Raw genomic sequence first — 26,391 nt, 5'->3', positions numbered from 1 at the left:
GCACCTCTGTTGTCTAACTTGGCACAGGCAAGGGATTGGGAAACTTCCTCATCTGTAGGGCTCCATGGCATTGAGCAAATAAGTGGTTTGGGCTGCACACATTTGGCTTCAGTTTCACTCTGTATGAACAATCAAAAACATTTACTGTACCATTATACTGTTGTATTCCTGTATTATTGGGGAACTTCAATGTTTAGATTCTCATCACTTTATTTTTAGGCAGCTGCACTAGTGGAAGAAGAGACGAGACGTTACAGACCAACAAAGAATTATTTAAGTTATTTGCCTACACCTGATTATTCAGCTTTTGAAGTGAGTATGCATAGCTTTTTAACTGTCTGGAACCTGTGACTCTACTCCATTTAACATATGAAAAAATACAGAGAAACTGCATGTTCTGGACGATGTTTTGCTGATGGTGTATAGAAAAATAAGAATACAACTGAAATCTTTCAACGATTTGTTCAGATGTTTTTTTAATGTGTAAATTTAGCAGTAAATGATGCAGTTCATGAAGGCATTCTAGGGTCAAAATAGTTGTCTCAAAGTGCTTTCTAGGTAATGCCCTACTCAAAACAGTGATTGAGGCTTTTTGGTGAAAATAAATGAAACTTAGACTGATTTAGCGCAAATATTTTAATTTTCCATTCCACTATGCTTTTGAAAAACAAGGTATATATTGAGAGTAATGGAGATCAAAGGAAGGTTTAGGACTTCACATCAGGTAGTTACATTTTAACAAATTATAAACAACTGCTTGACATAAGCTGCTGCTTTGGTAAACTCGTAGATTAATGTCTGAGGTTAGTGTGATGGAGGTGAGTGCGGAAGTGAAGACTGTTAAAACAATAATAGATAAAGGTTGGCTGGAGAATGAGCTGTAAAGCGTCATGATAGCATAGTGCAAGTTACAAGATTTCTAGGTGAAACAGTAATTTCCTTGCACATCTTCTGATTTAATATGGTGTACTTGGTGTTCAGAATGTGCCCTACTGGAAAACTCAAGTGAAGGTTGGCTGAATACCTGTATTCAGCCCACAGACCTTGCCACTTTATTTCTCTATCAAATTCCCACAAACGATTTGCACCATGTATTAGTTCACAGATAACCTGTGAGTTGCTGCCACATGATTGTCTGATTAGATATTTGCATTAATGAGTAGGTGTAGCTAATATAGTGGCCACAGAGTGTATGTAGTTCCCCCCCCCACTGAAGATTTGATTAAGTTTTACACTTATTGTTCTAATAAGTACACTGCAAGTTTCCTGCAGATGATCATGTAGTAATTCTGTGGTGGATGTCTTTGTATGGTCTTTGACAAGTGCAGTGAAGTTGATACTGTTCACTAAACACTATTATACTACAGAACGGGCCAGCTCTTCAATCTATACTACTTTACTGCCTCAAGCAAATATACACTTCTACTTTCAGCATATTAGTTATCAAGAGTAAGAAGAAATAATAACAGAGCAGATTCCAATTGTTTGGCTACATAATTAGACTAGGTTAGCCAAATGAAGACATGCTTAAAAGTGCTACTGATAACTGGATGTTGAAAGATACACTGTACCAGACAGAAGCAAGATTGAATATCCTAACTAAGATGGGGTGGGAGTGTGGAAAAGGAGCTGAGATGACTGGTTGATAATTTTATACAGCAAACCCTACACTATTTCCTTGCTCTTTGCATAGCTCTTTGATACACAGTACTGCTGTGGTCTTAATTATGTATTTTCCCTGGGGTCCAAAATTGTAGTGTTTATTTAGTGGAATATTTTGAACTAATTTTGAAAGGTGTTTTGCTTTATTTTTGTTTTTACAATCATTGTACTAACTGCTGAAGTTTTGGACAAAATGTTTTGCATACTTTGCAACCACACAGCTCCTACAATCTTCCTAGTATACTGGAACTATATCTGTCCCTTTCCTAAATGAGAGATCTGTCTCTTTGTTGCAGCTCTGATTGTGCAATTTAGAAAATGATCATTCCTTTATCTCCATTCCCCCACACTCTTGCCCTACTTTTGGCTCCTTATGTTTTTTCTGGCTAAAAATTTCTGTGATGTAATTTTGCCTACCAGTAATGGGATCTCAGGTTTTCCTTTTATGCAAATGTATGCATGTAGACTGGAGGTTGACAGCATAGAAATAGAGTGTAGTAATTGGTAATATACAAATATTTGAAATGTGTGTAGTAAATTGACCCAGTTAAGAAGAGGTTGTGTGGCTGTCGCAATGCTTGCCTGTGGGTTAGGATGTACCCATAAATGTTATTCAGTAAAGTTGCTTTAAAAAAAGCCATCATTTGATTATTAGTCTAACAAATGTAATGAGAGTAATTAATTATATTCACATCTATGGGGCACTGGATGCCTCACCTTTTCCCCGGAATTGAGCACGTATTGGAGAAAATATAAATGTTGATGATTTTAAAAGTAATTTATTTCTGATTTTTTTTCCTTGTTCTTGATTTACTGGATGTATCATTTTTTGAACATAACATCCCAACTCCTGTATTCAGTACTTTGATTTATGAATGCCAATGTGCCAAATGCTCTCTTTAAGACCCTATCTACCTGTGACACCGCTCTCAAAGAATTATGGATCTGTATTCTCAGATCCCTCTGTTCTGCCACTCTCCTTGGTGCCCTACCATTCATTGTGCAAGTCCTACCCTGGTTTGTCACCCAAAGTGCAACACCTCACTTGTCTGCCATTTTTTCACCTATTTTTCCAGCAGGTTCAGATTACACTGCAAGCTGTTATAGCTATCCACGTTGTCGTTCATACCCACAACCTTTTGTGTCATCTACAAATTTGCTGATCTGGTTTACCACATTATCCAGATCATTAATATAGTTGACAAACAACGATGAACTCAGCACCGCTAGTCACGGGTCTCCAGTCAGAATTACTAAATGGCTTTTATTTAACTTCCTTTCTAGACTGAGATCATGAGGAATGAATTTGAGCGACTTGCAGCCCGTCAGCCAATGGAACTGCTCAGCATGAAAAGGTGAGTTCACAGGCTTGGTGAGGAAATGCAAAAAGGGAAGTACGTGTGCTACGTCTCGAAAAGGAGCATTTTATATCAAAATATAATTTGTAACATCAAGAACTTGATAATTGAGAATGGTTTGAAGAAGTTCAATCTCTTGGAATTGAATTCCGATTGGAAGAATCTGTGAACCATGTAGTTCACCATATGATCCCAAATGTGATTGATTTGATAAAGAAGCGGATAAAATATTGTAGCACAAAGTGAGGCCGTTTTAGCCAGTGCCAGCTCTTAGAAAGATCTTCTAGTGAGTCCCATTTTCCAGCTGCTTTGGCAAAGTCTAGCAAAGCTTTCATTTTTGAGTATTTATCCAACTTTGTTTTTTAAAATTATTTTCAATGAATTCCAGACCTTCTTAATTAATGAAAGTATTCTATTTTTACTAATGCCTGCCTTTACAGTTATTTGAAAGCCATGGCTCTTGGTTACTGAGCCATCTGTCAGGAAAAACTGTTATGTTATTTATTTTTTTAAACCCTTTCCATGCTTTTGATATCCTCAGCTACGTGCTGTTATCTTCTTGGTCGCAAGATCAATCCCATCTACTCATTATGTAACAAAAGTCAACATCCTTAATGCCATTTCAATAGGCCTTCACTGTATGCTTTCCAAGGCTTTGATATCTTTCCTAAAGCGTGCCCAGAATTGGATTTGTACTTGAGCTGATCAGTAATTTTTATATGTTTGATATCTGGACATATAACCAGATTGAGTTTAAATTGACACTTAATTTTGTCCAGTCAGAAAATAGGGGTATTTGGTGTCAAATATTCGATCTTTGGTTTATATAAAAAAAAAAGTTGGCTCGTTAAGTTAAAATTAATAGGAGCGGTGACGTGTAGAGCCAACCTCAGATAGATACTTCAGATACTTAGAGTCTTGAAGTTTTTTCTAATGCTGTCTGGTTTTTCTGTTGCCCTGTTTTGGTGTCATGTTATGTTCCAAATCAAAATAATCCACCGTGGTTCTTGTTTTGAAATGCTGTTTCATGATCTCTGTTGAAGTTTCTGTGGAGGTTGGGCACTGCCCTTTTGGGATTGAAAGATGCCCTCCAAGATTTGAATAAACTAAGTTCACCCTTGCCTTTATGTTTGAACAGTCATACAACACCACCTTTGTATTAATTTAAGTGCAGTTATAATCTGAAATCTAAGTTCTATTGTACACTGAGTGAAGAGTGTGTTCCTGAGGAGGAAGACTCTTTGCTTCAAAACTCAAAGCATTGAACAGATCAAATAACATCAGTAGTGAGAACAAATTATAAACACGATCTCTCTTCTACCTATCGCCGGCTAGCTTGTACTCCTTCCCCTCTCCCACCATCTTATTTTGGGTTTCTGTCCCCTTCCTTTCCAGTCCTGATGAAGGGCCTTAGCCACAAGCTTGACTGTTTACTTAGGTGGTGCCTGACTTGCTGAGTCTCTCCAGCATTTAGTGTGTTGCTCAGTAGAGAGAGAAATGCATCAGGCAAGGGCCTTATAACAGAACTGGAAATCAAACGTGTTTTAAGTCACAGAGAGGGCGAGGAGTGCAGAGAACAGTGTGAGTGTAAGCAATTATAGTGTAGGCCAAAGCTGTAAAGGTAAAAACTCTTTGTAAAACTAGCAGACTGGGATAGGAGAGGAAAAAGATATTGTGGAACAATCTATGTTCCGTGCCTATTCTGGTATCTGTCCCCCACTTTTCCTTCGCTACATCGACAACTACATTAGCGCTGCTTCCTGCACGCATGCTGAGCTCGTTGACTTTATTAACTTTGCCTCCAACTTTCACCCTGCCCTCAAGTTTACCTGGTCCATTTCTGACATCTCCCTCCCCTTTCTAGATCTTTCTGTCTCTGTCTCTGGAGACAGCTTATCCACTGATGTCTACTATAAGCCTACTGACTCTCACAGCTATCTGGACTATTCCTCTTCTCACCCTGTCTCTTGCAAAAATGCCATCCCCTTCTCGCAATTCCTCCGTCTCCACTGCATCTGCTCTCAGGATGAGGCTTTTCATTCCAGGACAAGGGAGATGTCCTTTTTTAAAGAAAGGCGCTTCCCTTCCTCCACTATCAACTCTGCTCTCAAACGCATCTCCCCCATTTCACGTACATCTCTCACTCCATCCTCCTGCCACCCCACTAGGAATAGGGTTCCCCTGGTCCTCACCTACCACCCCACCAGCCTCCAGGTCCAACATATTATTCTCCATAACTTCCGCCACCTCCAACGGGATCCCACCACTAAGCACATCTTTCCCTCCCCCCCCCCCCCCCCGCTTTCCGCAGGGATCGCTCCCTACGCGACTCCCTTGTCCATTCATCCCCCCCATCCCTCCCCACTGATCTCCCTCCTGGCACTTATCCTTGTAAGCGGAACAAGTGCTACACATGCCCTTACACTTCCTCCCTTACCACCATTCAGGGCCCCAGACAGTCCTTCCAGGTGAGGCGACACTTCACCTGTGAGTCACCTGGGGTGATATACTGCGTCCGGTGCTCCCGATGTGGCCTTCTATGTATTGGCGAGACCCGACACAGACTGGGAGACCGCTTTGCTGAACACCTATGCTCTGTCCGCCAGAGAAAGCAGGATCTCCCAGTGGCCACACATTTTCATTCCACATCCCATTCCAATTCTGATATGTCTATCCACGGCCTCCTCTACTGTAAAGATGAAGCCACACTCAGGTTGGAGGAACAACGCCTTATATTCCGTCTGGGTCGCCTCCAACCTGACGGCATGAACATCGACTTCTCTAACTTCCGCTAATGCCCCACCTCCCCCTCGTACCCCATCCGTTATTTATTTTTATACACACATTCTTTCTTTCACTCTCCTTTTTCTCCCTCTGTCCCTCTGACTATACCTCTTGCCCATCCTCTGGGTTCTTCCCCCCCCCCCCCGTCTTTCTCCCCGGATCTCCTGTCCCATGATCCTCTCATATCCCCTTTGCCAATCACCTGTCCAGCTCTTGGCTCCATCCCTCCCCCTCCTGTCTTCTCCTATCATTTTTGATCTCCCCCTCCCCCTCCCACTTTCAAATCTCTTAATAACTCTTCCTTCAGTTAGTCCTGACGAAGGGTCTCGGCCTGAAACATTGACTGTACCTCTTCTAGAGATGCTGCCTGGCCTGCTGCGTTCACCAGCAACTTTGATGTGTGTTGCTTAAAACCCAGAAGTATAGCCAGATCTCTGTAGAGAATAAGGGTGGTACCTGAAATTGCAGCCCTGAAAACTTGATGTAAATTTATTAATGTGCCCAGATGGAAGATGAGATGCTTTTCCTTGAGTATAAGCTGTGTGTGTTTGGAGCAAAGTAGGAAGTCGAAGACGGGGATTGGTGGTGGGGGGTAAATGCAGTTGGAATAAAGAATTAAAATGATAAGTGTCTGGAAGCTCAGGATCATCTCTAGACTGAACAGAGGTGTTTTGGAAAGTGGTCAGTCAGCCTATGCATCATGTTTTGCCAATGAAGTGGAGAAGATATCAAGTACACTAAATACAATGCACTAGGTTGAAACAAGTGCGGATGGATTAGTGCTTTGCCTGTATGGACTACCTGGGTAGTGAGGAAGACAGAATAGAAAGGAAGGTATCACATCTCTAACAGATAAATGGGTAAGTAGATTGAGAAGGGGAATGATTGGAGAGAAGGAAGTGTGGACCAGGGAGTTGCAGAATGTATAGCCAGATATCTGGCTCTATCCAACATTCCAGAAAGTCTGCTGATCAGACATGACTAAATTCCAAAAGATGACAGTCGAGCAGAGTCTTACTGCACAATCAGAGGAATTTGCACTTGTGAGAGATTATGTTGGCGGCAACTTATGGAATTGAGGATACTCTGCATTTTCAGTTGATGAGGGAGAAAAGAGAGCAGGAAGAAGAGAAAATTCCTTAAGTAATTGTCAATTCATTCTTTATTTTTCTTTCTGTTTTATAGGTATGAACTGCCTGCTCCATCTTCAGGACAGAAGAATGATATCACTGCATGGCAGGAGTCAGTGAACAACTCCATGGCACAACTCGAACACCAGGCAGTGAGAATTGAGAATCTGGAGCTGATGTCGCAGCATGGGTCAAATGCATGGAAAGTCTATAATGAGTACGTATGTCAAAGTCGCATTTATTGTAACCTGCATAGGTACTAACTGCATGCAGATGCATCACAGGTATGTGGCGTCATAGAAGCAGCATTCACCTGATTGTAAAGTACACAATTTTTACATGAAAGAATACAACTAGAACAAAAAGAATACATGTAGAATGATACACATCATCAAATCATATAGCATAAAAGAAAAAAACATTTAGCCAATCATGTCAGTAGTGGAATTAAGGGTGTGATTAATTTTATTCACCTGCTCTTTCTAAGTAGCCTTGCAATTATTTCTTTAACATCCTGTTTGGTTATGACAATTTTTTTCCTTTCTAAAACATATTGATTTCCCCTCTTCTGCTCCCCACTTTGGTCTCTTGCCTCTTCCCACCTGCCTATTACCTTCCCCTGGGTCCCCTCCTTCTGTTTTTCCTATGGTCAATCTCCTCTCCCATTAGATTCCCTCATCTCCAGCCCTTTATCTTTCCTACCACCTAGCTTCACTTATCACCTTCTACCTATCCTCCATTTCCCCCCCCCCCCCACCATTTTTTTTCTGGCATCTTCTCCCTTCCTTTCCAGTCCTGAAGAAGGGTCTAGGCCCAAAACGTCGACTGTTTATCCATTTCCATGGATGTAGCCTGGCCTTCTGAGTACTCCAGCAACTTCTGTATGTTGCTTTTGATTTGCAAGTGTCCAATTCCATTTGTAACTCCAAAGTTTCTGAACTGACCGTACTGTACTTTCCCATAATTAGGAGGTTATCTGATAGTTGAAGATATTGTGTCCATACCAAATTGCTTCCCCCCACCCCCTGCCCCAACCTCACCACCCCACCTAATATAGTGATCAGAACTGTCAGCTCCCATTGCTGATCAGAGAAAACGACTATTGTCAACTTTGAAGTTCCCAACTGTCTGTCAGCTTGTTCAGAACTGAATCACTGAATATCATCGGGAATGATTAGACACTTTCTTAGTGATAATTATTGCCTGGTCATTTGAAGTGCAAATATGACTTGATGTACCTAAGCCCAAGCTTGATTTTCAGTTCAGGTCAAGGTCTATTTATTAACAAATCTCTCTGTTATCCAAGGAACTGTGAAAGGAAGTGAAATTACTGCAATTATTAATAAACATCCTCACTTTTCAGCTTGTGATGCAGGGAAGCTAAAAGTTCAGAAACTCTCCTATAACTCCAGTTTTTGTGAAGAATTATAGCACCAATAGTTAATACTCATTTGAGTATGAGGTGGGGTTTTCTTGCTATCTCAGTTGTTAAAACTGCTAGCTTGCACACATTAACAAGGAAGGACAAGAAAGTGAATTGCTCTGCTTGTGGAGTTGGCCTGCTCATGGATAATAGCAGTGGCAATACAATTGGTGGCTGCAGCACATCTTTTTAAAGATGAAAATGGTCAGTCAGAATTTTAGATAGGATTGAGTTACCTTCTATGGTCTGTACTTGGAAAAATAACGTTTGATTATTGGAGGGAAATTTTGGTGAAGCTATAGTGTCTTGAAAAAGTATTCAGCCCCACAACTATTTTAACATCTCTTACTCTCATTTTCTAAATATAAGATGTATTGAAGAAGGATTTTTGAGTGAATCTACAAAATGTGCATCGTGTCAGATCAAAGGAAAATTACAGAACCTGTCAACAATTTATGAAAAATTAAAACCAGAATTGTGAGGCTAAAAATGCATTCATCCCCTCTGTAATTACTACACTAACTTTCTTCAGGTGCAATACTGTATATTACCATACCAATTCACCCGATCTGTTGATGTAGAAAATTGGGGGATGACCTGTTTTCAATGAATTCGCTTATGTTTCATGGAAATACAAAGAAGTTAGAAAGGTATATTTTTTAAAAAGACTACCATTTAACTGAGTAACAAGTTATGTATTTAAATGAAATACAAAACAAATTAGAACACTATTACTACAGTGCTGTAAAACTATGTATTAATTCCAGATAGTTATCGACAGGAGGATTCTTCCAGTGTACCTTACTGTGTTCTTTTGATTGCTTATAAATTAACAAAATTGGTGCAGATAATGGACTTCCTTCATTGCCCTCCTGCGTGAAGTAGTGTCATAAACCAAAAATAAATTTCTTGGCATCCTGTGTAGTCAGTAGGTCAAGTTCAGATATGTCATCTTCATCACTTCCCTGTCTTCATATTTACTGCGGTGTTTTGATGCAATGCTTTGGTCAATTGCGTCCTCCAAATCTTCATTTTCATTGTAACTCTCGATTATTGACACCTTCTAATTCTTCGCAGTTCCTAATTTGGTGAAGTAGTGAAATTGCTACATTTCTACTTCCGGCTGTTTCTAGCGTCTCAAAGCTTGAAAGCTTCAAACCACAGTGAGCAAAACAATTCTAAATTGTCTTCCTGCTTATTTCACGCCAACTATCAGTGAAAAACTCACTGCTTTTTGAACACGAACACGTGCAACTGTCACTATTTAAAAACTTAGCTCTGAGCAAGCTGTAGTGCCTAATGGCCGCACAAGTGCACGTGACTGATACTAGTTAGAAACTATTCGCAAACTGTCTCCTATTCCAGTTAAGCAGCAAGCATAGTGTCCCAATTAAACAAAGGAAATCCGAGCTATTTTCTCAATTAGTTTTTGTTCTTTAAGACTTGTCCCAAATAAGTGGCTGCTCTGATTAACTGATGCCCCAACTAACAGGAATCCACTGCATCTGATTTTTACTTCCTTTCTTCCCACCTCCAGAAACACTTGTTTCACTTAACACAACAGTTTACTTGCACTTTTTTGAACTTGGTGTATACTATTCATCACTTGTGATGTGGTTTACTCCACACTGGAGACCAAGCAGATTATGTGACCACTTTGCAGAATGTTACCGTCCCTTCAGTCTGTAAGCATGCTAGGCTTTCAGTCAACAAGCACTTTAATTCTCCATTTCATGTCTGTTCTCATTTTCCTCCTGTCTCTTGCATGGTTTTAAAGGAAGCTCAGTATAGAGGACCATATGTAATTGTTTTAGGCTCAATAATTGACCTCCACCATTATGGACAATAAGCATTTCCATTATTTTTATTGCAGATTCCTTCCATATTCTTTTGGTAATTTTGTCATTTTCTACCTTTTTTTTCTTATTGTACAATTATTTCCTTTTTGTCTAAAACATTGTCTTTTCAGATTCTGTCACAGATCTTTTCCTTTGTTTTCTCTGCCCCGTCCCTTTCTCTGTATCTGTTTATCGGAATCGGGTTTAATATCACCACCAGTTAGCTGCAGCAGCACATATATTTTTAAAAACTATAAATTGCAATAAGAAATATATAATATACAATTAAATTAAGTAAGTAGTGCAAAAAGAGAACAAAAATACTGAAGTATAGTGTTCATGGTGTCATTGTCCATTCAGAAATTTGTTGTCAGAGGGGGAAGAAGTTGTTCCTGAAACGTTGAGTGTGTGTCTCAAGGCTCCTGTACCACCACCTTGATGGTAGCAGTGAGAAGAGGGCATGTCCTGGGTGATTTGGGGGGGGGGGGAGCGGGTGCCCTTAATGATGGATGCTGCCTTCCTTGAGACATTGCCTATTGAAGGTGTCCTGAATGCTGAGTTGGCTCGTGCCCATGATGGAGCTGGCAGTGTTTACATTTTCCGATCCTGTACAGCGGCCCCCAATAACTGATGGTGATGCATCCAGAATGCTGTCCACGGTACATCTGTAGAAATTTGAAGGAGTTTTTGGTGACATACCAAGATTCTTCAGACTCCTAATAAAATGTAGTCACTCTTGTGCCTTCTTTGCAATTGCATCAATATGTTGGACCCAGGAACCTAAAACTGCTTGCCCTTCCACTGCTGATTCCTTGACTTCCCCCTCCTGAAGTCCACAGTAAATTCCTTGTTCTTGCTGATATTGAGTGCAAGGTTGTTGTTGCGACAGCTCTCAACCAGATGAACCAGGTTATCCTTCAACTTTTCCCAGTTCTCATGACAGGACACTGACCTGAAACATTTTTTTTTGTTTGTTTCTCCATGGGTGCTTTCTGACCTGCTGAGCACTTCCTGTTTTTGCTTCAGCCCAAAAAAAGTTGTTCACAGACAAATCAGGTATATTTATTTTCTGTTTGTTTCAAGTTGGAGCAAAGGATATTCTTGGATGAGAGAGGAGTTATGTGGTGCTGAGTGGTATTCACTTTTGAAGTAAAATAAATGAGAAATATCTGCAGCAATATAGTGATTCAACATTGAGTTTTCTCTCAGTAAATTATGTATAGGAGGAGTGCTCTATATTGAATCAGTCTGGTTTCTTTTAAGTCTGTTTAATGCTTATTAGTGTAATAAATTGGAGAGGTTCATAATTTAACTTCTGAATGAACTCAATTTAGTGAAGCATTTGAAAAGTAACAAAATTTTGTTCAAAATGGAACACTATTTTGAAGCACTTTAGTCACATTTTCATGTGATTAATAACCCTTGTGCTTTTTCTCGTCTCTTTTGAACGTTAAGATTATTAGTTGTACATTTTTGTTTTAGCTATTCAATGAACTGAATTTTAGACACAAGATTCCCATTCAGTGATGGGATTGTTGCAATTTAATCTAGATTTATTTAGAGAGGCAGCTTGGAGAAGGCCCTTATGGCACAATGTGCTGCGCCACCCACCAACCCACTTATTTAATCCTAGCTTAATCACAAGACACTTTAAAGTGACCAATTAAGCTACTAACTAGTACACCTTTTGACTGTGGGGGTGGGGGAAACCAGAGCACCTGGAGGAAACCCACGTGGTCACAGGGAGAACGTACAGACTGTTTACAGGCAGCGCTGGAATTGACATTCGCACTCCCATGCTGCAAGCTGTAATAGTGTTGCACAAACCACTACACAAACTTAAATAATCCCATTCCATTTCTTGTTGCACTATTATTTTCAGAGGTTTTGTTGCCCTTGGGTAACCATTGTAATTCATTGTGTAAACCAGATGGTCTTATTGCAGACTCACTCAGAGACATAACCAAACGTGATCCAATCTCTATATTGAATTTGCAAAATTCGATACCTAAGCTACAAAATGAGATATTGCAACAGATCAGATGAAGATTCTGAAGAATGTCTTATAAAAGAAAGTGGCAGATATGTTTACGGAAGGAGATTCAAACCTTGGGAATGTGGCACTTAAGGGATGGCTTCATTCATAGTCATAGTCATACTTTATTGATCCCGGGGGAAATTGGTTTTCATTACAGTTGCACCATAAATAATAAATAGTAATAGAACCATAAATAGTTAAATAGTAATATGTAAATTATGCCGGTAAATTATGAAATAAGTCCAGGACCAGCCTATTGGCTCAGGGTGTCTGACCCTCCAAGGAGGGAGTTGTGAAGTTTGATGGCCACAGGCAGGAATGACTTCCTATGACGCTCTGTGTTACATCTCGGTGGAATGAATCTCTGGCTGAATGTACTCCTGTGCCCACCCAGTACATTATGTAGTGGATGGGAGACATTGTCCAAGATGACATGCAACTTAGACAGCATCCTCTTTTCAGACACCACCGTGAGAGAGTCCAGTTCCATCCCCACAACATCACTGGCCTTACGAATGAGTTTGTTGATTCTATTGGTGTCTGCTACCTTCAGTTCATTCTGGACTGATTAAAAAATTGGGAGCCAACAAAGAAATCTCAGAGTGGAAACAGCTGAAGGGCTTGGAGTTTTCAGAATTAGTTCATCGTCTGGATGTCTGATTAAGACTGTGAAGCAGTTTCCGAGACTGGGCGAGAATGTTAGTGTTGCTTGACTGGGAGCCACGATATAGGTTAGTGAGCAAAGGGATAATTGAGCAGGATGGTACAAATTAAAGTACATGCGGCAGAACTTTTATTCAGCTCAAATAAGATATAAAGTATTGTAAAATTCAGAAAACCTGGAAGGCTGGGAATTTCTGTGCCAAGCTAGGATATTTTCCAGACTATTGAGTCAGGTTTAATATCACCAGATGAAGGTTCAACAGTAGATGAGCAGAAACGGTGCCAAAAATGGAGATGAGTGGTATACAAGCTGGCAGGGCATTAAGTCAATGAAGTTGGAGGAAATCTGTTCATCCAATTCATAACGAATTAGTTGGTAACCAAATAATAATTTTACAAGCGTTTTTAAATTTCTTTTTCACTTTTCCTTTTTCCCTTGTTATTAGCAATCTGGTACAGATGATTGAAAGTGCTCAGAAGGAGCTGCAGAGACTAAGGTGAGTGTTTTGGAGTTTTGCTGTTGTACCAATTTTTACATGTGTTTTTTGTCTGTCTGGGTGATTGTTACTCCTGTGTAAATTGTTGGTCCAATTGAAGGAGATACTGAATGGCTATTTACCCTTGGGTTTATGGATAGAAGATATCTACTCTTGTGACAGTAGATCTGTTCTATCCACAGCAATCTTTAGCATGTACAAATCTTTAGAACTTCTGGCTTCAGACATCTGATTGTAGTGTTAGTGAGACAGATCACTGTATCATAAGAGTTTAAATTGTTCAATGGTTTAACTGGAGACATGAGATTCTTCAGTTGCTGGAGATCTTGAGCAATGCACTCTTTGCTGGAGGAACTCAGCAGGTCGGATAGCATCTGTGGAGGGAAATGAATAGTCAACATTTTGGGCTGAGACTTTATGAAAGGTCTTGGCCCAAAATGTCAACTGTACATTCCCTTCCATAGCTGCTCCCTGACCTGAGTTCATCCAGCATTTTCTATGTGCTGCTGTTTGTAGTTTAACTATTGCATTTAATCTGAATGATGTGATCAAAAACCATCATGTTATGATAGTTAAATCCTTCAGAATGTTTTGCTGCTTCTGCTTCTCAAGTGTGTTGCATGAAATGTTGCCGTGTGTTCCTTGGAAAAATGATTTGGAGAATGTTTAGCTTTAGGAGCGTTCAACATATTATTGTGTTCTATATGGAGTTTTTTGCTTACTGTTTTTCTGTACCTAAGCACCAAATTATGTATGTTGTTCATCGCTGACTAAAGTTGCTTGGAGAGTTGGGATCCTAATTCAGAAAGGGGCTTGAGTGAGGAAGGAGTGGGGGTGGACAGTATCAAGCAGAATAATAATGCATTTTTAAAACCTTTGCAAAGCTGAAATGCTTGATTTTGAATGTGAACTCTGAAATATATATCTCAATACATAGAGTTGTGTTTTTGTATTGAATTTCCTTTATATATGTGCACAGTAAATTCTTAAATTCAGCATGGCAAATAAACAATTAGTGAACTAGAAGGAAGCATTTGAAACTTGCTTAAGTTGAAACTTGAAGCTTAAGTTGTGAAATTCAAACAATTGAGTGTACTTCCAGTCCTCTACGAGATTCCTTCTTTAGCACTTTACCCCCTATCATCTCCCAGCTTCTTACTTCATCCCACCTTTCCCCTCATCTGGTTTCATCTATCACCTGCCAGCCTGTCCTCCTTCCCCTCTCCCTACCATCTCATTCTAGCTTCTGCCCCCTTCCTATCCAGTCCTGATGAAAGGTCCTGGCCCACAACGTCGACTGGTTATTCCTCTCCACAGCTGGTGCCTGACCTGCTGAATTCCTCCAGTGTTTGTTATGTGTATTACACTCCTGTCGTGGTCTGGCAGTGATTGATCTGACTCGTTTCAGCAGTGAGGAAGTACTTTCTCCTGATTTATTTTTGTCTTGTTTTCTGTACTGGTTGGATGTCTAGTCTGCAAACTGCACACATTTTTTGGTAGATTTCCTAAAGCCCTTGTGGCCCCAGTATGTGGGAGGAAGAATTTATTTATAATTTTTTTGTGAAATAAATAATTTATGGGAGTAATATCTTAGAGTTGGAAATTTTTCCTTCCAACTTGTACATTTATTTTTCCCCCTCTTCTACACTGAAGGTGCTGACTGTGGTGCAGGTCAGCAGGTGATCTTCAGTGTCTCATCGCCTTGCCTACTGATCACATCTGAGCATAAATGCTGAGTGTCACCTCAATGTATTATGTGGAGCTTCATGTCAGCTTCATGTCAAGCACTTTTTCCTAATGTCATTAAATGGTAATCAAAAATTAAAATCCTCTTTGATTCTCAGTTCCATTTTTGAGGAACAATTTTTTTTTATCAACATTATCAATTTCCTAATTTTGTGTACACAATTTTGTTTGATTCAGAAAACAAATTCAAGACCTAAACTGGCTGAGGAAAAACGACCAGCTTGCTGCTGGCAGTAAACTTCGAGAAATGGAATCCAAGTGAGTGAAATGATGTTGGATTGTAGAATTTGCTGTACTTATTGAAAGGCTGAGGGGTACATTTGCCAACTTGTACATCTTAATGTAGTTTTGCAAGTTTGCTTACTTCTCAGTTCAAAATGGTGCCAGTGTGAACATAAATCTGATTCCACTGTCAAGATTTGTGCATGATCAATTGACTCAAGAAAAAAGTAACACTGGCCCTCTAGTCCTGGCAACATCCATGTAAATCTTTTCTGCGCACTCTCATTTTACCACGTCTTTTTCTATAAGAGGGTGACCAAAACAGTGCACTATACTCCAAGTGCAGCCTCACCAATGACTTGTATAACTGCAACATAATGTTCTAATTCCTATACTCTATGCCTTGACTGATGAAGATCTGCATGCTAAATATTCTTTTCACCGCACTGTCTGACTACTGATGTTGCTTTCAGCGAACTATGCACATACTCCTGATCCTTCTATTCCATTACACTCTCTAGTGCCTTGCCATTTATCATTTAAGTCCTACGCTGATGTAACTTTCCAGAACGCATCATCTCACACTTGTTGTCCTCACCTGCATCTGCATTTCCTGTGCATTCGCTCTCACACCATCTTCCCACCGTCATAACAGAGATGGGGTTCACCTTTTCCTTACAAGCTTTGTATTCAGTGCATCCTTCTGTAACTTCCATTATCTACAATGGGAAGTTACCATTAAGCACATTCTCCTCCCCCACCACCGACCCTCAAATGATTTTCCTCCGAGCAAGCATGCAAAGTGCTACCGTTCCTACATCTCTTCCCTCACCACCATTAAGGGGCCTTAGCAATCCTTTCAAGTGAGGTGACACTTCACTTGCAAGTCTCTGAGGTCATCTGATGTACCTGATGCTCCGTGTGGCTTCATCGACGCCAGTAAGACCCAACACAAATTGGTGGACTGTTTCATTGAGCACTTTTGCTCTGTCCACTGCAAAAGGTGGGATCTCCCAGTAGGTACCTGTTTCAGTTCATCTTCCCAACCCCATCTGACATGTCTGTCCATAGCCTTCTCTACTGCCACAATGAGGCTAGACGCAGGTTCTGTCTGGGTATCCTTCAATGTGACGGAATAAAAATCGGTTTTTCCAAGATCCAGTAATTACTTCCCACTCCACCCTTTCTTTTTCTCCATTCCCCATTACGCTTTTACCCACTCACCCTTGTCTTCTCCTCATTTCCCGCTGGTTATCCTCCTTCCCTTTCTTTCATGGTTCCTTGTATTCTCCTATAAAATTCCTTCTTCAGTCCTTTATCTCTTTTACCTATCACCTCCCGGCTTCTCACTTCATTTACACCTCCCTTGCTCACCTATCTGCCCCCCCCCCCAAACCAGTACAACCTGCAAGTTTGTACTTTGCCTCCCCCCACCCACCCCACCTTATTCTGCCTAGCCTCTGCCACCTCCTTTTCCAGTCCTGGTGAAGGAGGAAAAGCTGTTTATTCCTCTCCATTGATGCTGCCTGATTTGCTGAATTCCTCCAGCATTTTTTTTGTATGTTGCTCAAGATTTCCAGCATCTGTGTTTATTACCTCATACTTATCTATTGAAATCCATTTGCCACTCCTCAGTCAACTTGCCTGACTAGCATGCGCTCTGCATTTCTTGAAATGATGGGTTCTGTCATCACCCAAAGGATGTAATCTACAATGTTTTGTGATGCCACCACTAATCTAAATGGAATAGATTCAGAACACATCTAGCTGATCCAAAACTGAGCATACATGAAGTGCTGTGGACATCTGGGAAAGTCTGCAACTTCAGGGGCTACCTGACCCTCATTCTGCTATTGCTGTCATACCAACCCTGGTTCAATAATTACAAAATGGATCAGCACAGTTTATACCAAAAGAACAAAAAAGACTGTCAATTACACCACAGGACTTCAAATATGCTAAACAGTAAAAACTGAGTGAAATAATTTACCATATTTGCAGATCAATTCGAAGTTTGTGATTCTTAGACAACTATCACATGTAATCATGAAGAAAAGTGGACATATAAATGAATAAGTGGAGGATGAGGCACCATGAAAGAACCACCCAATTGCAGAAAAGCAGGAGCTGAGACTTACTAATTTGCAATTATTTCCCAGGCAATTTGTTGTTGAAGGCCATGCATCTGTGTCCTAACTGAGTTTGCACATTTTATTTCCTGAATTTTGTGAGTCTGAGGTTTAGGAGGGGGCTGTTGTTGTGTTGGATGTGTGCTGCTGGACAGAATACCAGGTAACAAACGAGAAAATCTGCAGATGCTGGAAATCCGAGCAACACACAAAATGCTGGAGGAACTCAGCAGGCCAGGCAGCATCCATAGAAAAATATTATAGTCAACATTTTGGGCCAAAACCCTTTGGCAGAACTGGTGGGGAAAAAAATGCTGAGGAGTAGATTTGAAAGGTAAGGGAGGAGAGAGAGAAACAGCAGGCGATAGGTGAAACTTGGAGGGGAGGGATGAATCAAAGAGGAAGTTGATTGGTGAAAGAGACAGAAGGCCATGGAAGAAAGAAAAAGGGGGAAGGAGCACCAGAGGGAGGTGATGGACGGGCAAGAAGATAACATGAGAGAGGGAAAAGAGGATGGGAAATGCTGAAGCAGGGTGAGGTGGGGGGAGGCATTACTGGAAGTTTGAGAAGTCGATGTTCATGCCATCAGGTTGGAGGCTACCCAGATGGAATATAAGGTGTTGTTCCTCCAACCAAAGTGTTTCCTTATCACAACAGTGGAAGAGGCCATGGGTGGACATAGTGGAATGTTAAGTGGAATTAAAATGGGTGGCCACTGAAAGATCCCCCTTGTTCTGCGGACAGAGCATAGATGCTCAGCAAAGCGTAGATGCTCAGCGAAGCGGTCTCCCAATCTACACCGGTCTCACCGATATACAGGAGGCCGCACCAGGAGCACCAAACACAGTATGTAACCCCAACAGACTAACAGATGAACTGTTGCCTCACCTGGAAGGACTGTTTGAGGCCTTGAATGGTAGTGAGGGAAGAGGTGTATGGGCAGGTGTAGCACTTGTTCCGCTTCCAAGGATAAGTGCCAGGAGGAAGATCAGTAGGGAGGGATGAATGGACAAGGGAGTCGCGTAGGGAGCGATCTCTGTGGAAAGCAGGAAATATATGGGGGAGGGAAAGATGTGCTTGGTGGTGGGATCCAGTTGGAGGTGGCGGAAGTTTCAGAGAATTATGTGCTGGACGCGGAGGCTGGTGGGGTGGTAGGGGGTCCTCGCCTACCATCCCACCAGCCTCCGCGTCCAGCACATAATTCTCCAAAACTTCTGCCGTCTCCAATAGTATTAAATTTGGAATGCTCCATTGAAAACTTGATTTCTTTGAGGATGAATACTTGTATAATTGTAGAGAAGTGTAAGTAATATATTTAGTAGTGAAACAAAAAAAATCTGTTGTTTTATTGTAAAGTAGCCTTTCTTCCCCTCAAAGTATCTTTTATTTATTTTGGAAATGAATGCAGAAATAACCCATAAAGATCATATATATATGAAAAGCAAATCAATTAGCTTGTCACTGAATTACCAGTTTAGAAAGACTGGCTCATGTGTGCTCCACATCAGTACAGAATGTGCAGACCGGCTGCAGTGAGATGGCAGAAATTGAATAATGTGATTATTTGAAAGGTCAGAAGAAGTTAAGTGGTTCCAGAGTGGAAAGGAAGGGAGAAGTAGGATAGATTAAAACAAACTGTGAAGCTGCTGATTTAAAAGAAAGTAGGAGAAGGGAAAAGAAAAGATCAAAAGAAATGAGGCAATAATTAAATTATTAGGAACTGGGAAGTGGGGACAAGATGGTTAGATCAAAGAATGAGGACAGGATGGTTAAAATGAGAGGAGCTGATGTTAGATAGCAAGATAAATGGAAAAAGTGGGGAGGAAGGGATGAATTGAATTTAAATTAAAAAATATGATCAGAGAATTGGGAGGAAACGATATATCAAAAGGAAAGCAGATGGTTAGTTCAAAGGAGAAAGGGAACAACAGAGAGAGGAGTTAGATTGATGAACTAGGAGCCAGGACAATGATAGTCAAGCCAAAAAGCCAAGTAAAAGAACAGATTAATATAATGGGAAAATAAAGCCAAAGGTTAAATCAATAGAATGTATAGAAGGAGGATAGGCAAAATCATAATTGATCAAAATATGATCAAAGATGGCGCCAGTGAATCATGGTGACATGCTGCAGGCTGCTTGCAAAACTTCTAAATGTATCTCTTTTGAATTAGTCTCATTGAAATCTGCAGCATGTAATTTCCCTTTAAGCAATGTACTTTTGAACCATCTTAATGAATTACCAATTTTCCTATCTTCTGGAGTACTCAGTGGACATAACTCTCAAGCATGCAAGTATGGCTCCTTTAAGCAGATGAAGGTACATCGCCACAGTCAAAAGTGAGAAGAAAATGGTTGATTCCAAACCAGGTTGAAAAACAGAGGAATGAGACACCCCTCTACCCAGCATCTTGTTAGCAAATGTTCATTTACTGGAGAACAAAATTGAGGATCCACGGGCAAAATTGCTGTATCAGAGGGAAATGAGGAATTGCTGCATTGTGTTCCACGGAAACATGGCTCACTCTAGACATTCCTGATGCATCGGTAAGACCCCAGGGCTTTTCAATACTCAAGTTGGACTGAACTGATTTGGAGAAGGCAAAATGTGGGGGTGTGTGTTTCATGATAAACTTCCTGCTGTTCCAGTGTGGCGGTTTTGTCGTACTCTTGTTCCCCCAATCTAGAGCATCTAACGAATAAGTTCTGACTTAACAAAAGAGTTTTTCTCAGTGATATGTTGCTCTTCTCAGTGGCCCTAACTGCAGTTTACATATCACCAAAAGCTGACACTCAAGTAACCAGGCACTCAAGATATTGAATGCTGTCATCACCAGACAAGAAACTGTCAACCCCAATGTATTTCAAATCATAGTCAGGGACTTTATTCAGGCTTGTTTGAAGAAATCTCTGCCGAATTAAAGATGAGGAATGCCTATTGTTCCATGCCTAGACCACATTTTGAGAAATCGGACCAGTTTACCTGCATACAGGCAGGGGCTAAGGAGCAAGGTTCCAGAGATTAGGACAACAAAAAGGTGATCGTGGCAGGCAGAGGAGCATTTACAGGATTGCTTCGAGCTGGTGGACTGGGCCGTATTCAAGGACTCATCAGAGAATCTGCATGAATACACCACAGTTGGCAAAGACTCTACAAAAACAGTCGTAGATGAGTGTGTCCCCACAAAGTCATTCAGAGAACTTCCCAACCAGAAGCACTGGATGAACTATAAGATCTGCAGTCTGAGGGCCAGATCAGTGGCATTCAGGTCTGGCAACCAAGTAAGAAACAAGAGGTTCAGATACGATCTACAGAAAACCATCTTGTGGATGAAGTGGCAATTCTGGATTAAACTGGAATCACTGAAGGATGCTCTAGCTGTGACAGGGCTTAAATCCTGTTACATTTTACAAAGTGAATCAAGTGATATGGGTGACAACAAGGCTTTACTTCCAGATGAGTTCAATGCCTTCTGTGCTCACTTTGACCGTCAAAGCATGGAGGAATCTTCAGGAGGGTAAGCCCACAGAAAATACATGGCCCAGGTACGGTACCTGTACTGATCAATTGGCTGGAGTGTTCAACGATATGTTTAACCTCCCTTTCAGTAGTATAAGGTACCCACCAGCTTTAAGCAGGCTGTAGTTGTATCAGTGCCTAAGAAGAACGTAGTAACCTGCCTAAGTGACTATCGTCCAGCATCATTTACATCCACTATGATGAAGTATTTTGAGAGTTCCTACCTGAGATATAACTTAAATCCACTTCTTTTCTTCCTGAGGAAACTAAAGAAATTTGGCCTGTCCCCTAAAACCCTCACTAATTTTTATAGATGCACCGTAGAAAGCATTCTTCTAGGGTGCATCACAACCTGGTATGGAAGCTGTCCTGTCCAAGACTGAAAGATGCTGCAGAAGATCGTGAACACGGCACAGCACAGCACATTACACAAACCAATCTTCCATCCTTGGACTCACTTTACACCGCACGCTGTCAGAGCAGTGCTGCCAGGATAATCAAGGACATGACCCACCCAGCCAACACACTTTTCGTCCCTCTTCCCTCCAGGAGAAGGCTCAGGAGCTTGAAGACTCGTACGTCCAGATTTGGAGACAGCTTCTTTCCAACTGTGATAAGACTGCTGAATGGATCCTGACCTGGATCTGGGCCGTACCCTCCAAATATCCGGACCAGCCTCTCGGTTTTTTTTGCACTACCTTACTTTCCATTTTTCTATTTTCTATTTATGATTTATAATTTAAATTTTTAATATTTACTAATTTTAACAATTTTTTGTGTATTTAATATTTGTAATCCAGGGAGTGGGAAGTGCAGAATCAAATATCGCTGTGATGATTGTACGTTCTAGTACCAATTGTTTGGTGACAATAAAGTATAAAGTATCCACTCCAATTTGCCTACTGGCACAACAGGTCCACAGCAGATGGCATTTCATTGGCTTTCACTCAATCCTGGAACATCTGGATAGCAAAGATGTAGTCTTTATTGACAACAGCTCAGCATTAAAACTATCATACCCTCACAACTAATCAGTAAGCTTCAATACGTAGGTCTCAATACCTCCTTGAACAATTGGATCCTCAATTTCTCCACATGCAGACTCAGATCAGATGGCAACAACATCTCCACAATCTCCAGAGCACAGATGTACCACAGGCCATGTGTTTAACCTCCTGCTTTAATCACTTATACTTATGAGGTGAAGTTTGCTGACGATATCAATGTTGTTGGCCAAATCAAAGTGGTGACGCATCAACATATAGGTGGGAGATTGAAAATCTAGCTGAGTGGTGCCAGGACAAAAGCCTCTCGTTCAATGTCAGCAAGACCAAGGAGCTGATTATTGACTTCTGGAGGTCCATGAGCCAGTCTTCATCGGGGAATTAGAGGTGGAGAGGGTCAGCGACTTTAAATTCCTTGGTGTTATCATTTCTGAAGATCTATCGTGGGCCGAGAATGGAAGTTCAATTACAAAGAAAGCACAGCAGCACCTCTACTTCCTTAGGAGTTTGTAAGATTTGACATGACATATAAGATTTTGACAAACTTGTATAGATGTGTAGTGGAGAGTATATTGCCTGGCTGCATCACAGCCTAGTATGGAAACACCAATGCCCTTGAATGGAAAAGTAATGGGTAAAGCCTTTCCCACCATTGAGCACATCCACATGGAGTAGTGTTACAGGAAAGCAGCATCCATCACCAAGGACGCTCACTACACAGGACATGCTCTTTTCTCGCCACTGCCATCAAGAAGTTGTTACAAGAGCCTCAGGACTCACACCACCAGGTTCAGAAACAGTTATCCCTCAACCATCAGACTCCTGAACCAATGGGATAACTTCACTCAACTTCACTTGCCCCATCATTGAACTGTTCCCACAACCAATGGACTCACTTTCAATGACTCTTCATCTCAGGTTCTTGATATTTTCTTTTTGTATGTACATAGTTTGTTGTCTTTTGCACATTGGTGCTTTCTTACTTTTGGGTGTAGTCTTTCATTGATTCTGTTATGATTCTTGGATTTACTGAGTATGCCTGCAAGAAAATGAATCTTAGGGTTGTATATAGTGACATATAGTACTGTGCTAAAGTCTTGGGCACCCTAGGCTTTGTTTTTAGATTTTTTTTTGTTTTCTGCATTAATGTTTCAGTAGGAAAGAACAGATTTCACATTTCCAAACATTCATTTTCCAAAAAATTACATGTTATAGAGAAATTTTTCTGTTTCATTAAATAATGATTACTATCGATTTATAATCCAGGGAGCGGGAAGCGCAGAATGAAATATTGCTATGATTGTACGTTCTAGTATCAATTGTTTGGCGACAATAAAGTATAAAGTAAAGTAATGTAACATATTAAGTAATAAACCACTGTAGTACCTAACAGGGCTCATGTGTAAACTTGATTCGTTAGTCAGCTGTCCTAACAGCCACAAGACTCAGCGGTGAGAAGGCCGTGCTTTGTAAACAATATACGTCTAGGGTCGGTATGATCTGGGGTTCAACCAAACAGGAACGTTGAGATGTTCTGATTAACAGAACCCCGATTTGAGTGAATCCTGTGTAAATACTGCCCGTACACAATTATTATTTGGCAAGACAGATCATACACAGCATACAATTATAAAGAAAATGTACTTACTAACTTCAGCTTTATCACACAGTTATTAACAGAAAGAAAATAAAAAATAAGTAGAAGGGCCCATTACAGTTAAACCAGTCTAATGTGCACATGGCATTGGGGCTCATATTATCCAAAAGCTGGATATGACTGTTACTCACGGCGCTGAATTCTCATCACCAATCACCGGTAGAGCTTCCCATCTTGGACTCCTTCGTCTCGCAAAGCATTCCTTGCAATCATGTCTTCCCATCTGATCAAATTCTATGGCTGTCACTCCTGATCCTGTTTTTGCATCTCCCACCAAAAAGACCACGAACCCCTCCAGTGTCCGTCACAAATCTCCCTCCGCCTTTTCCCAATTCCATCATCTTGATTGGCTGACACAACATTCCTAAGTTGAACATCATAAACCTTATCTTTAGCCGAAACCATAACATTCTACCAGCAGGGCGCACTGCTTTTACAGCTGCAAGCCATGACAACAATTATTGTCAGTATCTCAGCTGAACGGTTCGGAGAAGAGGAGAAGGAAGACTCCAAAATACCTTACTCAAAGAACCACAGAACATTGAAGATCAGCAACTGTCAGCAGGCTAGATGGAGAGCGAGGTGTCTCCCAGTGGAGGTTGGTTGTAGGGGATTTGCGTAGTTAGAGCCTTCAGCAATTTGGGCATCGAGGGAGAGAGGAAGAGGAGAGCCATCCGCAGTACCACCGATGTGGCAGAGAGGGCCTCAAGATGGCTGTGGCTCAAAAGAGGGAAGCCATGGAGTCATAAGTAGCTAGCCATCTGGACACAAGCTGGGGTCTGATCAGCCCCGGCTGGGTCACCTGGAGGAGGTTGTATGATGTTGAAAGACCCGAAACATCCAATGATTCCAGGAACATCACTGAAGATGTGTCCAGAAGCATCAGCAGATGTACAAACATTTGTATATACACAGCGACAGAAAGCTACTAAATGAAATACCCCACAGCATTAGCAGTAGAAATCTTAATCATGTCATTACACCACTTTTCAAATAAAAACTTGGATTACTTTTAGGTATATCACCCAAAAGGGGAAGGGGAGGTGGGGTGGCGTTGCTGGTTAAAAGAGATTAACGCAATAGAAAGGAAGGACATAAGCCGGGAAGATGTGGAATCGATATGGGTAGAGCTGCGTAACACTAAGGGGCAGAAGACGCTGCTGGGAGTTGTGTACAGGCCACCTAACAGTAGTAGTGAGGTCGGAGATGGTATTAAACAGGAAATTAGAAATGTGTGCAATAAAGGAACAGCAGTTATAATGGGTGACTTCAATCTACATGTAGACTGGGTGAACCAAATTGGTAAAGGTGCTGAGGAAGAGGATTTCTTGGAATGTATGCGGGATGGTTTTTTGAACCAACATGTTGAGGAACCGACTAGAGAGCAGGCTATTCTGGACTGGGTTTTGAGCAATGAGGAAGGGTTAATTAGCGATCTTGTCGTGAGAGGCCCCTTGGGTAAGAGTGACCATAATATGGTGGAATTCTTCATTAACATGGAGAGTGACGTAGTTAATTCAGAAACAAAGGTTCTGAACTTAAAGAGGGGTAACTTTGAAGGTATGAGACATGAATTAGCTAAGATAGACTGGCAAATGACACTTCAAGGATTGACGGTGGATATGCAATGGCAGGCATTTAAAGGTTGCATGGATGAACTACAACAATTGTTCATCCCAGTTTGGCAAAAGAATAAATCAAGGAAGGTTGTGCACCCATGGCTGACAAGAGAAATTAGGGATAGTATCAATTCCAAAGAAGTAGCATACAAATTAGCCAGAGAAAGTGGCTCACCTGAGGACTGGGAGAAATTCAGAGTTCAGCAGAGGAGGACAAAGGGCTTAATTAGGAAGGGGAAAAAAGATTATGAGAGAAAACTGGCAGAGAACATAAAAACGGACTGTAAAAGCTTTTATAGATATGTAAAAAGGAAAAGACTGATAAAGACAAATGTAGGTCCCCTGCAAACAGAAACAGGTGAATTGATTATGGGGAGCAAGGACATGGCAGACCAATTGAATAATTACTTTGGTTCTGTCTTCACTAAGGAGGACATAAATAATCTTCCAGAAATAGTAAGGGACAGAGGGTCCAGTGAGATGGAGGAACTGAGCGAAATACATGTTAGTAGGGAAGTGGTGTTAGGTAAATTGAAGGGATTGAAGGCAGATAAATCCCCAGGGCCAGATGGTCTGCATCCCAGAGTGCTTAAGGAAGTGCCCAAGAAATAGTGGATGCATTAGTGATAATTTTTCAAAACTCGTTAGATTCTGGACTAGTTCCTGAGGATTGGAGGGTGGCTAATGTAACCCCACTTTTTAAAAAAGGAGGGAGAGAGAAACCGGGGAATTATAGGCCGGTTAGCCTAACGTCGGTGGTGGGGAAACTGCTGGAGTCAGTTATCAAGGATGTGATAACAGCACATTTGGAAAGCGGTGAAATGATCGGACAAAGTCAGCATGGATTTGTGAAAGGAAAATCATGTCTGACGAATCTCATAGAATTTTTTGAGGATGTAACTAGTAGAGTGGATAGGGGAGAACCAGTGGATGTGGTATATTTGGATTTTCAAAAGGCTTTTGACAAGGTCCCACACAGGAGATTAGTGTGCAAACTTAAAGCACATGGTATTGGGGGTAAGGTATTGGTGTGGGTGGAGAATTGGTTAGCAGACAGGAAGCAAAGAGTGGGAATAAACGGGACCTTTTCAGAATGGCAGGCG

The 26,391-nt window shown here is 41.0% G+C and overlaps 1 protein-coding gene across 2 annotated transcripts in view; it reads left to right on the top strand.

Moving 5' to 3' along the window:
• Positions 1-26,391, top strand: part of bcas2 (BCAS2 pre-mRNA processing factor) — a 40,727-nt gene that overhangs the window by 7,585 nt on the left and 6,751 nt on the right. Inside the window, exons 2-6 of one of the 2 annotated variants that reach the window (XM_063042283.1) lie at positions 220-312; positions 2,947-3,017; positions 6,990-7,151; positions 13,343-13,393; positions 15,317-15,397. In XM_063042283.1, coding sequence (XP_062898353.1) covers positions 220-312; positions 2,947-3,017; positions 6,990-7,151; positions 13,343-13,393; positions 15,317-15,397 — 458 coding nt within the window. The remainder of the gene's footprint in view (positions 1-219; positions 313-2,946; positions 3,018-6,989; positions 7,152-13,342; positions 13,394-15,316; positions 15,398-26,391) is intronic. The other variant, XM_063042284.1, reaches the window with a different exon arrangement.

This window comes from Mobula hypostoma, chromosome 3 (assembly GCF_963921235.1).
Source record: "Mobula hypostoma chromosome 3, sMobHyp1.1, whole genome shotgun sequence".
Lineage (NCBI taxonomy): Eukaryota > Metazoa > Chordata > Chondrichthyes > Myliobatiformes > Myliobatidae > Mobula > Mobula hypostoma.
The sequence above is the reverse complement of the archived record's forward strand: the minus strand, read 5'-3'. Positions and strand labels throughout refer to the sequence as shown.